The 16,355-nt window shown below is 41.5% G+C and overlaps 1 protein-coding gene across 2 annotated transcripts in view; it reads left to right on the plus strand.

Moving 5' to 3' along the window:
* LOC148072653 (septin-7-like) overlaps positions 1 to 16,321 on the plus strand; it is a 33,839-nt gene extending 17,518 nt beyond the window's left edge. For both annotated transcript variants that reach the window (XM_087798214.1, XM_087798215.1), the window contains exons 4-13: positions 7,942 to 8,042; positions 8,108 to 8,242; positions 9,767 to 9,884; positions 9,997 to 10,089; positions 10,934 to 11,030; positions 13,917 to 13,968; positions 14,036 to 14,161; positions 14,240 to 14,375; positions 14,666 to 14,811; positions 14,894 to 16,321. In XM_087798214.1, the coding sequence (XP_087654340.1) occupies positions 7,942 to 8,042; positions 8,108 to 8,242; positions 9,767 to 9,884; positions 9,997 to 10,089; positions 10,934 to 11,030; positions 13,917 to 13,968; positions 14,036 to 14,161; positions 14,240 to 14,375; positions 14,666 to 14,811; positions 14,894 to 14,933 (1,044 nt within the window). In that variant the 3' untranslated portion in view covers positions 14,934 to 16,321. The remainder of the gene's footprint in view (positions 1 to 7,941; positions 8,043 to 8,107; positions 8,243 to 9,766; positions 9,885 to 9,996; positions 10,090 to 10,933; positions 11,031 to 13,916; positions 13,969 to 14,035; positions 14,162 to 14,239; positions 14,376 to 14,665; positions 14,812 to 14,893) is intronic.
* Positions 16,322 to 16,355: the final 34 nt, after the last annotated feature.

The raw sequence follows: 16,355 nt of genomic DNA on the forward strand, positions 1-16,355 counted from the left end.
GAAAAAGTGGGACAGAGCTGCTGTGCAACGGTTTCAGTGTCTGGACTTGTCCTTTTATGGTTATGACAAATGGAGGGAGAGGGGGGGACTCCATCCTAGCCTGGCGGGAGGAGCAACTGTTTTGGGCAAAGGGGGTTTCTTGAGAAGGATGAGGGATGGAGAGTGAGGAAGGGATGCAGTGGTGGGAGGATCGATGTGATGGCCTAGGACGAGGCCGCACAGGAAAACTGAAGAGCTCTGGGGAATCGAGGGAAAGTCCAACAACAAGACACCCTCTGAAGGCTCACACACACATCTTTGTGATCTCAAATGGAGATTTGAACTTATAGATGTTGTCATTTGTCCTCATTAACTTTACCGAGTCACATGTAAGCTACTGTGGCTTCAAAAGTGCACCCTGCATATTAAGAGTATTCCATATTTCATTAGTTTCATTTTTTCCTGAAGAGAAGTCTCTAGGGAGCAGCTAGGAACATTTTGAACAAATGCCTGAAACTTCATTCCATACTTTGAATTACACATGTGAGTTGGCTTGTTTTTTATTATTTTTTTAATTTACAATGTGCCGAAGAGATGGGTTTTTTTTTTAAAGTCATGACTTATGTTGGAAGTTGCCAAATCAGCAAATGCTCTAAACATTTGCTATGGCTGCCAACTGAAGGCAGACCAAACAATGGTTTAGAAATGCTGCTTTAAACGCATCTCGACCTTCCCTTCAAGATTGGTTGATAATAAGGACACAAATTCCCCTGCAGGTCTCTAAGATTTTGAACTAAATGCAATGTGTGTGAGTTCTGGATCACTTACTCGTACTTCCTTTTTTTCTTGTTTTTTGGCTGCTACATGATAAGGCCACACTCATCATCACTTTACTCGATCCCATGATCCTTGTAAAATCTATTTAATGAACCGTACTAAATTAATCCAGTTTGGAAGTGACCTGTGTGTGTGTGTAGGTAGGTCCTCAGTTGACCTGAACTAGGATTCCTTACTACTAGTCAAACCCTGATGTACAGATTTCAACCCTGGACATACTAACTTCTATTTATCCATGATGTCAAAGAAGTAACCTGAGACTTTTATATGCGTTGGTTATTAAGTGAAGTTTATGTTTCATAGTTAATAAGGTCTGCAAATTGTTTTTTTGGAGATGCACCTGCATTTTGTCCAGTGAGTCCTTACTTGAGTAATCTTCTCAGTTATTAATTGACCACGGCAGGAAGCATAGAAGTCCACTGTCCGATTTGCAAGTGATACTACGACTACCGCAGCAATTTACACAAGGCTTACAGATAAAAGTCTGTTTTAAGATTCTTGGTTCTTGATCCAGAAGTTTCTTAAAACACTGTTTTTGTTAACCTGACTACTTGGACATCAGTTTAGGAATCTGGCCTCTTATGGGAATTGAGTTTTACCATCCTTGTCTTCGTTTCAATGCTAATGCTAAGTATGACTTTCCCTGGAGCAACTTGACAAATCACTTGGAAAAAAAACATTCATCAGGGTTAGTCACAGTGCATATGCTACCATGCGCAAGTCACTTTTGACAGTTGTTGCCTCTGGCCGCACCTTATGTGACGACCGAGTTCTGCACATATAATGCAGACGTTTGTGTTCCCTCTCATCGCCCTCCCAGGCCTGCACAAGGAGCGTTGCTGCCACAGTGGAAAATGGAAAGTGGTCATGAAATGTGATGCAGAATGAATCAATCACGGCATCGCCAGGTGTGGTTTGCTTTTGTCTTCGTGTCCATCTCGCCCGTCTCTTACCAAATATTCAGTTTCTCTTCAGGGACAAAAAATAGTTTAGGTCACTGTTCCTTTTGGATTTTCATAGCATATGTGGCCAGGGACATAGAATAGTTCCGGATTAAATGTTTGTGTCTTTAATCTGGCGCTTGTCAAACTCCTAGGTAAAGCTTTGGTGGTGACAGGTGTCCGTGGTGAAACTGTTGCCGGTGCTCCAGCAAAAATAGAAGTCTATACATCATCAAACTGGTGGAAACTAAATTCAAAACCCTAAAAAAACTTGTTTCTGAACCTCTTGGATAAACATGACCTGGACGAATGAGAACCTTCAAGGACACTATCTATACTGGGCTAGGAAACCACAGCACACTACCAACTCCACCAGGCACACTACCAACACACTTCCAAAAATAATACATGGTATTTTCACCATTAACACTTTCATTACAGAAACCAGTGAAATGTATTTTAGTCGAATAAATACTGGGCATGGTTAATGTTTTTAAGACAACCCAATGAACTCACGAAATAAATGAAGTAATAAGAATCATTGTATTTCAAAGTTCAGTTCTTTATCACTGATGTGGTCAAACAAGAATATATTGTTCCTGGAAGTCTGTAGGCTCGGGATTAATTCTTATTGATTTAATTATAGATTTGGATTCAAAACCCAGGAAGGCTATTTAATTAGGAACATCTGATGAACATGTGACCACTGCTGCACATCCAGGTCAATTGATTTGCAGTACTCGTGACTTCACTCATAAGCAACAATGTGTGCTATACTGTGTGTGTGTAATTGTGAACATGTGTGTATGTGCATGTGTTTGTCTTTTGCATGTGTAAACTGTGTTTGTGTGTGTGGTTTGAGGCTCAGTGAAAAGAGAACTTCAAGTATTTATACATTTCATAAAAATATCTGGTGTTGTGTCACTAGCCTGATCAGATTACTTTTAAGTGATGGTGTTTGAGACGGATGGAATTTTTGTGGTTGGATGTGTGTTTTCGTGTGTGTGAGCTCTGGGGTTGATGTGTTTGAGGAAGCTGAAGAATGTTATTTTACAGCGAGAGGTCTGCAGTTTGAGTCACAGGGGTGATCCAAAATAACTTAATGGTCCTGTGAAAGAATGTAGCATCGTTTTGCAGCGCTGGAGGAAAAGGGGGAATTCATGGATGTGCAGACGTGTGTGTCTGGTTCTGCTGCTGGTGTGTGGTGTCACTGAAGCCTTCAGGTGCTAACCTGTTGTGGGTCAGTCTAAGATGTACAGGTATCATGTTTCTGTTGACCCGGTTCACCTCACTCTCGGTTAGTGACCCCTCTGTTCGGGGAGTACTAGTGAGACAGCCCTAAAACTAGTTGAATGACTCGTATACTGTGACTTGAGGCGTTATGTGTGATTTTATTTTCACTGTAAAAGTTCTTGGGGATGGTGTGAACATGCTACATATCACGCTGGTTGTGGTGGGGGCGAATTACGGTACAAAGTTATGTTTTTTACAAAGCCGTCAAAACGCATCGTATTTCATCATCCACAATCTGATTCATCACCTCATCGGTATCCATCCTTCATTCAGACAATGGAAGTCTGGAAACATAAAATTCGTCCAACTGCTGCAAGCCTGGACATGGCAACTTTTGCGACGTTATGCGAGTGATCATGGGAAATGTGGTCTGAAAGTCAGTCTGTTATTGCAGTAGTCGCAAAAAACTTTTAGAATTCTGTCTTTAATGACAAAGTCGGGCTAAACACTACCACTTTAGTCCACTGGTGTTGCTCGACTTCAAATCGCATAGAATTGCTTTAAATTTGACATAAAAAATTTGAAGCCTTGTTTATTCAACATAAATGCAGGTCTAACAGTGCCACCACACTGGTGTAAAACCAAACTAATGGGCAGACCCTGATCAATATCCAGGGATGGAAGGCAGGATAGTAAGGAAAATCGGAAATTAAACCACCTCTCCTCTGGGTGATTAGGGGTTTGCACGGGGCCAACAACTCTACCTAGGAGAAATACTATGTCACAAAAGCATCAACAACAAACCTAAATCTACATGATCTGAGTCATGAAGGGCCTTCTGGAAGATACTATGACGCACTGCAGTAAAAACCAAAGCCAAAAGGAAGTTGTTGGGCCGAATCCTGGAAGAAAGCCGTAACAGTACTTATGGAGAACTTCAACGCCAAGATTGCAGCTGGCAACACCAGATACATAGAGGTTCGCAGACCTGTGCTCCCACAACGAGCTTGTGATTGGAGGAAGCACCTTCCCTCCCAAGCGGATCCACAAGGCTATGTGGAGATCTCCTGACCAAGTCACAGAAAACCAGATCAACCACCACCTATTGATGACCTCAGTGAGACTGCGCTTCAAGAAGTACGACAACACAGCAAACGCACATACCAAGTACGTCATGGGCCTCCTACCATCAAGGAAAATGAGGGTAAATTTTACCCTGAGCCTGTCAGATTCCAGCCTCTACAAGACCAGCTTGAGGACGGTGAGACTGGCGTTGAGACCCAGTGGCAAAGAGCTGTGGAGAGACACCTGTAAAGAAGTCCTGGGAAGACGTCTTTGGCAGGAAGCACCTGGAGGGGTGGATCTCCTCTGACACTATCGAGAAGGAAGAGGAAAAGGTCGGAAAGGAAGGGAAATAAGTGAAATAAAGCGGTTAAGAAAAGCATAAAAAAAGACAAGCGAGACCACATTGACAACCTGGCCAAGCAAGCTGAGAAAGCTGCAGGACGGACAAACCTGAGGGTGCTGTACAGCGTCAAGAAGAATCTCGTAAAACGGATTTGAACGGACAGACAAGCCTGTGAAGGACAAAAACGGAAATCCACTCGCAACAACAGAGGAGCAACTGAAGAGGTGAGCGAACATTTCCAAGAGCTCCTTAACAGGCCAGCACCAGAAGAACCACTAGACATACCGTCAGCCGAGACAGACCTCCCGATTAAATGTGGCCAGCCAACAAAGATTAAGATCAGGAAAGCAATAGCTGCACTCAAGAATTGTAAAGCAGCTGGACGATATACCTGCAGAAGCCGTCAAAGCTGACACAGAGACGGCCGTTAACATCCTGCACACTCTCTTAAAGAAGAAGAGAGAGAGAGAGAGGAGATCCTGCAGGAGTAGAAGGGCATCCTTACCAAACTGCCTAAGAAGTGAGACCTCAGGGACTGTAATAACTACCGGGGAATCATACTCCTGTCTGTGCTCGGCAAGGTTCTCAACAGGATTCTGCTCGAAACGCATGAAGGTGCTTTGGATCCCAAGCTCCATGTCATGTCAAGGTGTTGGAAAGCGTTGACCGCGAAATCCTGTGGAAGCTGCTGAGGCACTACAAAATTCCCGAAAAGGCTGTCTCCCTGATTCGCTGCACCTACCAAGGCATGACATGCAGGGTGGCGAATGCTGGCCAGATGTACGAGAGTTGTGAGGTGAGGACAGGAGTGCGCCAGGGGTGTTTGCTGTCGCCGTTTTTGTTCCTACTGGTTATCGACTGGATCATGAAGACCACCACAACAGGCAGTAGAAACGGTATAAAGTGGACCCTGCTGAAGCAGCTCTAAGACCTCGACTTTGTGGACGACCTCGCCCTCCCACAGCCAGATGCAGGACAAGATAACTTGCCTTGCAGAAACATCAGCCGGTACAGGAGTCAAGATCAGCCTTAAGAAGAAAGAGTTGTTGAAGAGTAACACCACTGTCCAAACTCCAGTCACAGTTGGTGGAGAGTCCATCAGAGAAGTCGAGTCCTTTGTATACTTGGGATTGTGATGGACATGCAGGGGGGCACGGAGCAAGACGTCAAATCAAGGACTGTCAGAACACGGGCAGCCATCATCATCTGAAGAATATCTGGACTTCAAAGCATATCAGCATGGCAACTAAGCTGCGGATCTCCATTTCAAACGTAAAATCTGTGTTGCTGTACGGAGCCGAGACGTGGCGAATGACTAAAGCAACGGGAACCATACATTCCTCAACTCCTGCCTCTGGCGCATCTTCAACAGCAGATGGCCTGAGAAGACCAGAAATCAAGAGCTGTGGCAGAAAGCGGGTCAGGAGCCAGTCGACTAACAGATCCGACAGAGGAAGTGGGGCTGGGTCAGACACACCCTAAGGAAACCAGCATCCAGCATCCCACGCCAGGCACTAAAATGGAACCCGCAGGGGAAACGGAAGAGGGGACGACCCAAGAACAGCCTGAGGCAAGACACAGAGGCAGAGCTGAAGGAAAATGACACCACCTGGTAAGAAGCAGAGAGGGTGGCCCAGAACCGTGTACAATGGAAGAATGTCGTTGATGGCCTATGCTCCTCCAGGAGCCACAGGCCTAAGTAAGTAAGTAATGTTGCCACCAGATGAAACCAAACAAGTTAAAAGCTAGGTGATACTACTTTCAGTCATTCATGCATAAACAATCGGGCAACAACATCGAAGCACTGCAGCATCAGTTTAAATATTTGCCTGACAAAGTGTCAACTTTGTTTTAACATCTGGAGTTTAAACATCTTACACTACGTGTCACGATCGATCAGTAGATTCTGATTTCAAAGGATTTAAGCAGGAACAAAGTATTAGTCTGACGGTCAGATCCCTCTCTATAGGACCGTTTGTTGAAGCTCAGTCAGTTTATGTGTGATCACCTAAGTCTTTTGGAGTTGCGGGTTCGAAACCTGCTCTCGAACTTTTGTCAAGTGATGTCATGTTTTAGAATTAGCTCATATCTGGTGAGACAGACACGCTATATAATGCTTGTTCTATGAATATATGCGCTTTCTTCTAAATTTATCCCAAATTTTCCTTTTCGTGTTGACCAGTTTATAATCGTTATTTTTCAACATTTCTGACATGGATCACACTGTTGTAAATGATGGCAGACGGGCTCCAGAGTAATTGTTTTTACATATGGGCATGAACACAAAAAATAAAACTGCAAATCACCTTCAAACCTGTCGGGAAGTTCACATGTTTTCATAATCTTATTCTTGATACATATGGACCCTGACATGTATAACTACGCGTGCACGTTCTCAAAGTACATGAGGCTCCGGGGTTCGAACCCGCGACTTTTAAAGAAAGTGCCTTTTTTCCGCAGAACAAGCCTTATAAAGATTCTCACCACATATGAGCTAAAAGCAGAATCTACTGATTGATAGTGAGATGTAGAGTAAGATGTTTAAACTGCAGACGTAAAAACAAAGTTGACACTTTGTCAGGAAAATGTATAAACTGATGCAGCAGCGCGTCGATGTTGTCACCTGAAAGTTAATGCACAATTGGCTGAAGGTATGATCAAGTAGCTTGGTATTCGCTTTGTTTTGTCTGGTGGCAAGAAACGACATCAGAAGCAGGTTTAAAATGACAGACAAGTCTGCATTTATGTTTGACCTGCATTTATGTTGAATTAGCAAGGCTTCAATTTTTTTTATATGGAATTTAAGACTTTTAATGTTTAATATTGAATTTAAAAGGCTTTGAATTTTTTATATTGAATTTAAATGGCTTCGATTTTTCTATTAAATATTGAATTTGAAAGGCTATGAATCAAAAAATATTGAATAATTAAAGTTAAAATAAAACAAATTCAACCTTTCAATATTTGAAATATTAAGTAATCCATTCAATATTCTGATGGCACTGATATACTTCCATATAAAAACTCCATTAAAAAAAAGTGTCTAATTAAACAAATAATTATAATTTAAAACTATTTATTTTAAGTATTATATTTTCTAAGCTGGGTTGTACTTATTTTATGTTCATAAACTTACATTACACTACCTTATAAAACCTGTGGTTATTTCATGTACATTTTTTTGACCAAGTGAAAATGTAGAGCACAGACAGTGTGGGCAGGTACAAACTGGATCTGTCATGACTTCTGCTGCACGTTCTGTGATGAGTAGAACATGCACAGCTTCGCAAAGTCTGACTGAGGATGAGAAGTCTCTCCTGCCAGTGAGCAGGTGTCCATGAGTGGGTGAGGAATCCTTTACTATGCCTGACGGGTAGACAGTGGAACGATTAAGGCCGGCGTGTGAGAGGACGGACACAAGTCATGACCTTTCTGAACCACCTCTTTATAGAGTGAAAAAAGTTTGGTTCGGTTTTCAGTAGTTCCGACGAACACTTGTGTCGACCTGTAGGTGATGAGATGTGTCCTCTGTATGTGTTGCAGGTGGAGCAGTCCAAAGTTCTGATAAAAGAAGGAGGCGTCCAGCTGACTCTCACCATCGTGGACACCCCAGGGTTCGGGGATGCTGTGGACAACAGCAACTGGTCGGCAACCCCCCGTTGACTCGTCTGTCATTTTAAACCTGCTTCTGATGGTGTTTCTTGTTCAGCTGGCAGCCGGTCATCAACTATATCGACAGCAAATGCGAGGACTTCCTGAACGCCGAGTCCAGGGTCAACCGCCGGTCGATGCCTGACAATCGGGTCCACTGCTGCCTGTACTTCATCGCCCCCTCTGGACACGGGTGGGTGCTTAGAAAGTATCAAACTCATCTGAGTGAGGGTCAATAATATCTCATCACCTCAGACTCTTGATTAAAAGACAAAAAACAAAATCTCTTTTATCTTTGATTCAAACTCCAGTATATCAGAACACAAATGAACAAAACAAATGTTTTATTGATCAAGATTTAATACACAAACTATGCTTTTGTTATGTTGTTTATAATTTACTTATTATTGCTTTGGGTACATCAAAAACAAAATCTTTTGAAACAACTTTTTTTTCGTACCTAGATTAATTTAAAATGTATATTTTTGTATTCTTAGGCCATAAAAGCTGGTCTTCTTCGGTGCAAAACAAATTCTAACTAATATTAATTTTGTACTTCTATATTGCACATTGTTTTTAATTAACACATTTTCTCAAATTGTATTGTTCCACCAGATTCAGAAGCCAAAACTCCCATTTTATTACTTTTTCACTAAATTCATTTTAGGAATTTAGGAATTTAAATTGAATCCGTAGTGGAGGATTGTTTTAGGGTTTGAATAAATTTCAAATTGAAGACAGTGATGGTCCTTAAATGGCGTAAGATTTTCACTGGCGCTGAGGCTGAGTGTGAGAAGCAGCCCATCACACTCTTATATAAGCTCCTCTTTGAGTCTTACAACCACAGCAGCGACCTCTCTTCTCTTGTCCTACATACTTTTTTGGTCCATAAGCAAAAAATAGCTTCGCTCATTCACTCGTCGTCAGCAGTTTGAAGACGTGCGACTGTTGCTTGATTTTATAAATTCTTTCCGACCTCGTCACTTCAACGTGACCCCAGATCTCCTGTAGCCCCGCCACAGCCTTAAAATTCTCTGACACATAGCAAGTATTGAGAAATTATAGTAGTGTAATAGTCATCGTTGTAATGCATCTGTGGCGCAAGTGGAAATCTCACAAAAATATTATTTATTTCATAGTATCATCTGAGGCTTGTTCACTCATGTTGTCTTGGCCTTTTAAAATTTGTATGTGCTTTGTTTTTGTGACCCTGGTCTGTGAAAGTTCCTTAGCTTCACTTCAGTTTGGTTTGGCTCCCTCTAGAAGGTGACCTGCGGAACTGCACCTTCTTTTGTTTCAATCTGAAACCATCTCCACATGTAATCCCAGGCTTCACTGCGTTCTTGGACTAACACAGTCTTATTGGAATTGAAACCACTTTAACCACAGATGTTTATCCTTTTATTATTTCATTACATTCATCACATCATCCTCATCAATATGACTAAATTCTTAGTTTTCCAAAATGACATTTATTCATAATTTCCATATGTTTAGAAATAAAATGAGTATATAAAGCACTTTATTTTAAAAGGTATTTTTTGTGATCAAGAAATACTGGATTATGAGTAAATTAAGTTCAATTTAGAAAATAACTTGTGGAAATAAGTAAATAAAATGGCTTACTGTTCCACGTGACCCGTGTTATTGTTCAACTCTGACCCCATGAGGGCAGCAGACTAGTAACAACACTGTCGATCTCACGTTGAACCTTCAGGTTGAAGCCGCTGGACATTGAGTTCATGAAGAGGCTCCACGACAAAGTCAACGTCATCCCTCTGATCGCCAAAGCCGACACGCTGACCCCCGAGGAGTGCCAGCTGTTTAAGAAACAGGTGCCGCTCTCGTCCTCTCAACATCCCTCCGCTGTAGACATGTTGACCTCTGGCTCGGTCACATGATCACAAACCCTGACTGCTGCTTCTAAAAGCAACGTTTCTTCTTAAGATTATGAAAGAAATCCAGGAGCACAAGATCAAGATCTACGAGTTTCCGGACACGGAGGATGACGAGGACAACAAGCTCATCCGAAAAATCAAGGTAGGAAACTTTTCCCTGTTGCCTTTTGAGCCAGAGATCCATCCCAGCAGGAAGTCAAATGTAGATAATAAGAGATAGAGGTCACCTTTGCCTTGTGGCCAGTGTTTGACTCTCTTGCTGCGTCCGTCCCACTTCTGCTCTCTGCTGATTGGTCAGAAACTTTAAAGCCTCAATGACGAGCCGACTTGAGTGAAACACGAAAAAATAGTGCGACTCTGACATAAACTGATTAATAGTTGTTGTTTCTCTGTCATCATTTTCTTTCATTTTTGATTTGGATGAACAAAGGAACAGTGCTTGGATTTGTGTCGTGCACGGATTATACATCTGAATATATTTGTGCACCGTTTTCTGGATTTGAGTGTACGCCTGTTTTTTGGTAGGAAACCAATGCAATTCTTAGTACATGAGGACCTAAACTTGCAGTGGAGGATGAGATTTTCACTACAGACTATTTTTGAGCTCAAGGCTCATGGACACTCTTGGAAGTTACTCAGAGAAAAAGTATGAGGAAATTTGCTTAAAAAAGTAGAACTGGATGGTGCAGTCAAGAGAGTAGCATGTTGGCCTTTTTTTATGAAGATGATTGAATTCACTCATCCTTCCATCATGACTTATTATCAATCAGTACTTACTAATGTTGAGCGAATTTGACGAAGGTATTGTAAGCTGATTTACATTCGAAACCCACTCTGTGTTGTCAGTTAAGTTATATTTTAGTCTTAAATATAGGTTATTTTACTATTTTAAGTCGGTTATTTGTTTTTATATTTAATACTTTAGTTCTTATTTATTAATTTCTTATATCTTTATTTCAATATGTGTTTTTAATGAATATCCGCAGGAGAAGATGCCGCTAGCAGTGGTCGGCAGCAACGTGGTGATTGAGGTCAATGGCAAGAAGGTCAGAGGTCGTCAGTACCCTTGGGGCGTGGCAGAAGGTATGTTTTCTGGAATATTTGGACTGAATTGGGAACTGTGCTGCTTTGGAGTCAAATCGTGAGTGCATGTGGATTCAAACTTATGATCTAACTCGATGCTGCATGACGTCCTCGGACAGAAACCAGAAAACACACTAAAACTCAAATCAGTTTGAACAGGCCTCCAAAAATCTGAGCCGTCCAGTTGACCAGTAGTTTTCTCTCCTGCTATATATACTGGTAAAGCAGCAGGGAATTTTGGGAAATACAGTCCAGCAGTTGCAGATGACAAGCTGAAGTTTTGAAAGAATAATTCATCTGTGGTTGACCATTTATCAGTCGTTTACTTTGTCATTCTTTTTTTTTTTTCCTTTTTGTCTCTGTCTGCTTTTGTTCCATGACTGACAGAGGGCATTTTTGGTAAACAAACCATCTTTCTCGTGATTTCTTCTTCCTCCTCCTCCACCTCTTCCTCTCTACTCCACCAGCTTCTTCTCCCTCACAGCCGGCCAGAGTCACTCCATCATCCCTCTTTCTGTGCCGTCTCATCATCAGGTGGTCAAACCAGTGCTCCATCAGACTTGGGCTCCTCACAGTTTGCAAGATGACTTCAATGTTTGAATAGACCTCATGATGATGCCTTTTCCACTATGCTTGGGTTTTCTTGAAGGTGCTGTTGTGTTTTTCGACACACCAGCTCGTGTTTTTAAAACACCATAATCAGAATTACATAGTACCGTTCTCGATATTTCTGCTTCAAGATAAAATATAAGCGTTATTTTTATTTTTAATATATTTTATATTTCAAGATACAATTAGAATATATTCTAGTTTCTAAAATGTTTCATTTAATCAATTATCTTAAGTTTCCAACCATTCAATTGTTATTTAAAGTATTTGAATGTCTATACTTACTTTAAATATCTTTTTTTTTTAAGTTTATTATGGCAGAATATATTTTTAAACGAAATTAGCCCGAATTAGTCAGTTCTAAAATATATTCTCTCTTTTATAACTCTCTATATTCTTTACTTTTATATGTTTTTATGAAATTTAAATGCAGCTTCTTTCATACAAAAAAAGATTTTCAAGATGTTGATTCTTCCTTTTTCATACAAATAGTCACACATTTTAGATTTTATTGAATGGAGATGTAACTTCAAACATCAATTAATTCTTATTTCATTAAAAACCTTGTTTTCAACCATTCCAAACCATTTTGTCCAATTAAATTCCAAAGATTTTAACATTTGATGAGTAACAACTATACATAAATAGACTAAATAGATATTTTTTTTCTCTAATTTTGAACTCAATTTAAACATTTTAAAAAGTGGGTGTAGTTGTGTCTGCCCGGGTGAGTGGAGGGTGTGAGGCTCTCTGCTGGTTGTGGTCCAGGTCTGATGTCATCATGAGATAGAAAACATTTGCTTTAAAGCCAAGACTCTGTCTTTGCTCCAGTGTTGCTCACACCGTCCGCCCACCAACCACAAACCTTTGCGACCCCAGACTGCAGTGGCGGCTCAGGTGGCATCACTGGACTGAAGGCAGGGGTCCTCGGTGAAACCCGCTGCTTCTTAGAACGGGCCTGTGGAGAGATGCTAGCGTGGAGGCTCCTCATGTAACAAAGGCTGCCGTCATCACTTCATCAGACAAATGGTGCATGTTTGAGAAGAACGCAGACTAATGCTGCCCCAAAACTCCTGACCACCCCACTTCTGCCAGCGTCAAGAGAAATAGTTCTCCCTCCTCTCACCTCTGACCCCCGCTTAGCTCCTTGACATCCAGAATTGCGCCGCCAGCTGGTGACGCGTAGACCCTCGTATAACTCTTCCCTTCCAAACCGATCCCTCGACGAATCCTGTGCTCCGTAGCCAGAAGCTCTTGATATGGACCAAATCTGGGCTGAAAAAATGAACCTGCAGCACGATCAGACCCAGGTTTAGCCGTGATGAGACAGTAACTGAAACAGCGTACCCCTCGTCTCCGCCAGAGCTCCCTCCTCTAGGAGAGACAGGAGGTCAATGGCTGGCTTTGGAAGGGCAGGACCGGTTAAGTTTCATCAATGGTAGGTCCACCGCTCGTCTGCTGCCCCTCGTCCGGACCGCCACCGAGACGGGAATGTCTGCAGTCCCGTTGACTCTTGACGTTGGATTGTGATTGTTCGGATGTGTCCTTCAAGATTGTAATCAGAGTTCATACTGACCTGAAAACTCCTGGCAATTTTCTGAAAGTTATGGATTCTTTTTTTAATGTTTTTGATAAGACGTCTAAAGCACTGATGATATGATCCCACGAGAATAATGTATCTCAGTGGCGTTCGGAGAAGAACAAGAGTCGAATCGATTAAAATATTAATATTGTGTGAAGAAGAAATGATCAATGAACATGGTTAAAAATATATTAAAGATATACTTATACATGTATATATATTTAAAAATTTGATGGACCATTTATTATACTACTCTGTATATTATATCAATTTTGTTTTAACTATTAAAAAAGTTCAATTACAAATGAGTACAATGTGAATCAAGGGATCAAAAAAGTTCTTTCTATTTACTTCTAGCTGTTTAAATATGGTAGAAGTTGATTATTAGAAATACTTAAATATCGTTACTTAAGAAGCCGACTTTCTTTCGTTTCTATCCAGAGTCGACTTCACTCAAACCTCCTGGTTGTTCAGGCGTCTCTGCAGGTTCAAGAGAAGCTAGCTTAAGCTCCCTGAGGGCGTGGTTTGACGTCGTTCCATGGTTTCTAAATGGTCACAGTCTTGTGTCGTTGTTTTAAAAATTACTCGCATTAGAGAAATGTTGTTTGCCATCACGACTAGTAGTGTTGCATGAAGGTGAGCTCCATCAACGCTACGCTCTGCAGCAGCTCATGTGGCATGTCCTTGTGTTTCAGTGGAGAACGGAGAACACTGCGACTTCACGGTGCTGCGCAACATGTTGATCCGGTGAGGTCCCCGCTGACGCTCACTCACACTCTCCGGGTGTCGGCCTGACGCTTCCTCTGCTCCGCAGGACTCACATGCAGGACCTGAAGGACGTCACCAACAACGTCCACTACGAGAACTACCGCAGCAAGAAGCTGGCCGCCGTAACCTGCAACGGCGTGGACAACAGCAAGTCCAAGGGACAGCTGACCAAGTAGGACCAGAGAGACTCTTGCTCTTGCTTTCCCCCCGGATCACCTCGGTGACCTGGGCTGTGCTTGGGTTTTCGCAGGAGTCCGCTGGCTCAGATGGAGGAGGAGCGACGTGAGCATGTGATGAAGATGAAGAAGATGGAGGCCGAGATGGAACAGGTGTTTGAGATGAAGGTGAAGGAGAAGAAGCAGAAGCTGAAGGACTCGGAGGCCGAGGTGAGCTTCACGACTACTTAAAGAGGGCTTTAGTTTTCATGTAATTTCTCTAGAACTGTTCAAAATAGTTTTTGTCCCTTTTTTTCAAGCTAACCGTAATGACCTTCTGAGCACAATATCTCTGCCTTCAGAAGAGGTTTTAGTCTTTCAGATAGAATGAACCTTTGAGAAGATCCGACCATTGAAAGGCAATATTAAGGGTCTAATTAAGGGTCAATCAAACGTTGTGGGTCGAATGTAGCGTCGGATTCTGATTCTGAGCCGAGTGTGTGTGTGTGTGACGTTTGCAGCTGGAGCGACGCCACGAGCAGATGAAGAGGAACCTGGAGGCTCAGTACAAGGAGCTGGAGGAGAAGAGACGGGTGTTCGAGGATGAGAAGGCCAACTGGGACACCCAGCAGAGAATACTGGAGCAGCAGAAACTGGACGCTTCCAAGTCCGTCTCACTCACAACAATGTTTTACGATCGACTCTGAAAACTCTGTGGATTAATCTGGTTTTGATGTGTGTGTGTGCAGGACGATGGAGAAGAACAAGAAGAAAGGAAAAATCTTCTAAGGAGATGCAGAGGCTCGGAACACAATCACACACACACTCGCGCACACACACACACGCACACATTAATGCCAATTGTAATTCCACACACATCAGAGACTCTGCTGATGTCGCATTTTCCTGTCCAGTTCTATTTGTTAAACGACTCAGAGGAAACGGGGGCCTGGGGACCAGACCTAGTGGGTCCAGCTCTTTGCAGGATTGTGAGTGACGTGCTAAAGACGGCTATTGAGAAGGGATGGTGAACGTGAGAGTGAAGACCACACACTTACACAGATTTAGGTGCCATTTTAGTGTCATGTTGTGATTGGATCGTTGATCAGTGCGAGAATTTTGAGAAAAGAGAAGTCCAGTCCAGATTATATACAGATAATTTGACAATTAAATTTAGATGATGGCTTCTTTCAATTATTATAAATATTGTAATATTTGTCTGACATCATGATGGATCAGTAAGTGAACTCGCAATAACCTCAGGCCTCGGATCTGAACAACACCATCGTCGTCTAAGGGATAAAAAGTGCAGATTTTGGGATCCAAACGTGTTGACGTTAATTAAAGATGAAAGATGTGGATTAACCTGATTGTTAATGGAATTAAAACATTTTGGTATTTTTTGGAAGTGTTTTTATTAAGTTGCAGATTTTAAGCAAAGCAACGGATTTTTTAGAGATTGTGCAGAGAAAGTATAAGATAATCAGGTATGTCATTAACTATTATTATTATTATTTTCGGGAACTATTATAAAATGGTCGGTTAGCTCGAAGAAAGACCCAGAAAGACAATAACATTCAAGATAAAGTCAAATTGACTTTTTAATCCCAATTTTTATGGTTTTTATTTTTAAGTTTACTCACATTTTGCATTCTGTGTCTTCATATTATCAGATGAAATCTTGATGAGTTGTGTGCGTGTCGGTGTGTGTGTGTCAATGGCCAGTTTGTTCAATAAAAGTATTTTTTTTTTAATCGTCTGTCAACACAGTTCCCTCGGACTGCTGGGACTTACAAAAGTGATGCAATATTTTATCTCCAGACTGGCAAAGAAACTTCAGTATTGTGTGATGTGCTATTTTCATATATGGACAATGTTTAAGAGTTTCCCCAAAAAAATCATTATTTGTTCCAAATGATGCGTAAAAGGGACAAATTCTTTTAACTCGGATGAAGATTTTGTGTACATACTTTCTTCCTCCATTTATTCACTCATTTCCTCCCAATCATTCACATTCGTTCACTCCCTGTAACAAGATAGACATTTATGTTTGGATGACATTTTTTTTCTTGTAATGTTTACTTTTTTTTATATATTTGTCATTTTTTTTTGTTCATCTAGTGTTTTCTCTCTAACTGTACATGGCTTGTATTAAAGATGACAAGGTCTATGCTGCACTCCTTCGGTTCTGGACTTTTTATTTTTGGAGTT

This window comes from Callionymus lyra, chromosome 8 (genome assembly GCF_982586985.1).
Source record: "Callionymus lyra chromosome 8, fCalLyr1.hap1.1, whole genome shotgun sequence".
Lineage (NCBI taxonomy): Eukaryota > Metazoa > Chordata > Actinopteri > Syngnathiformes > Callionymidae > Callionymus > Callionymus lyra.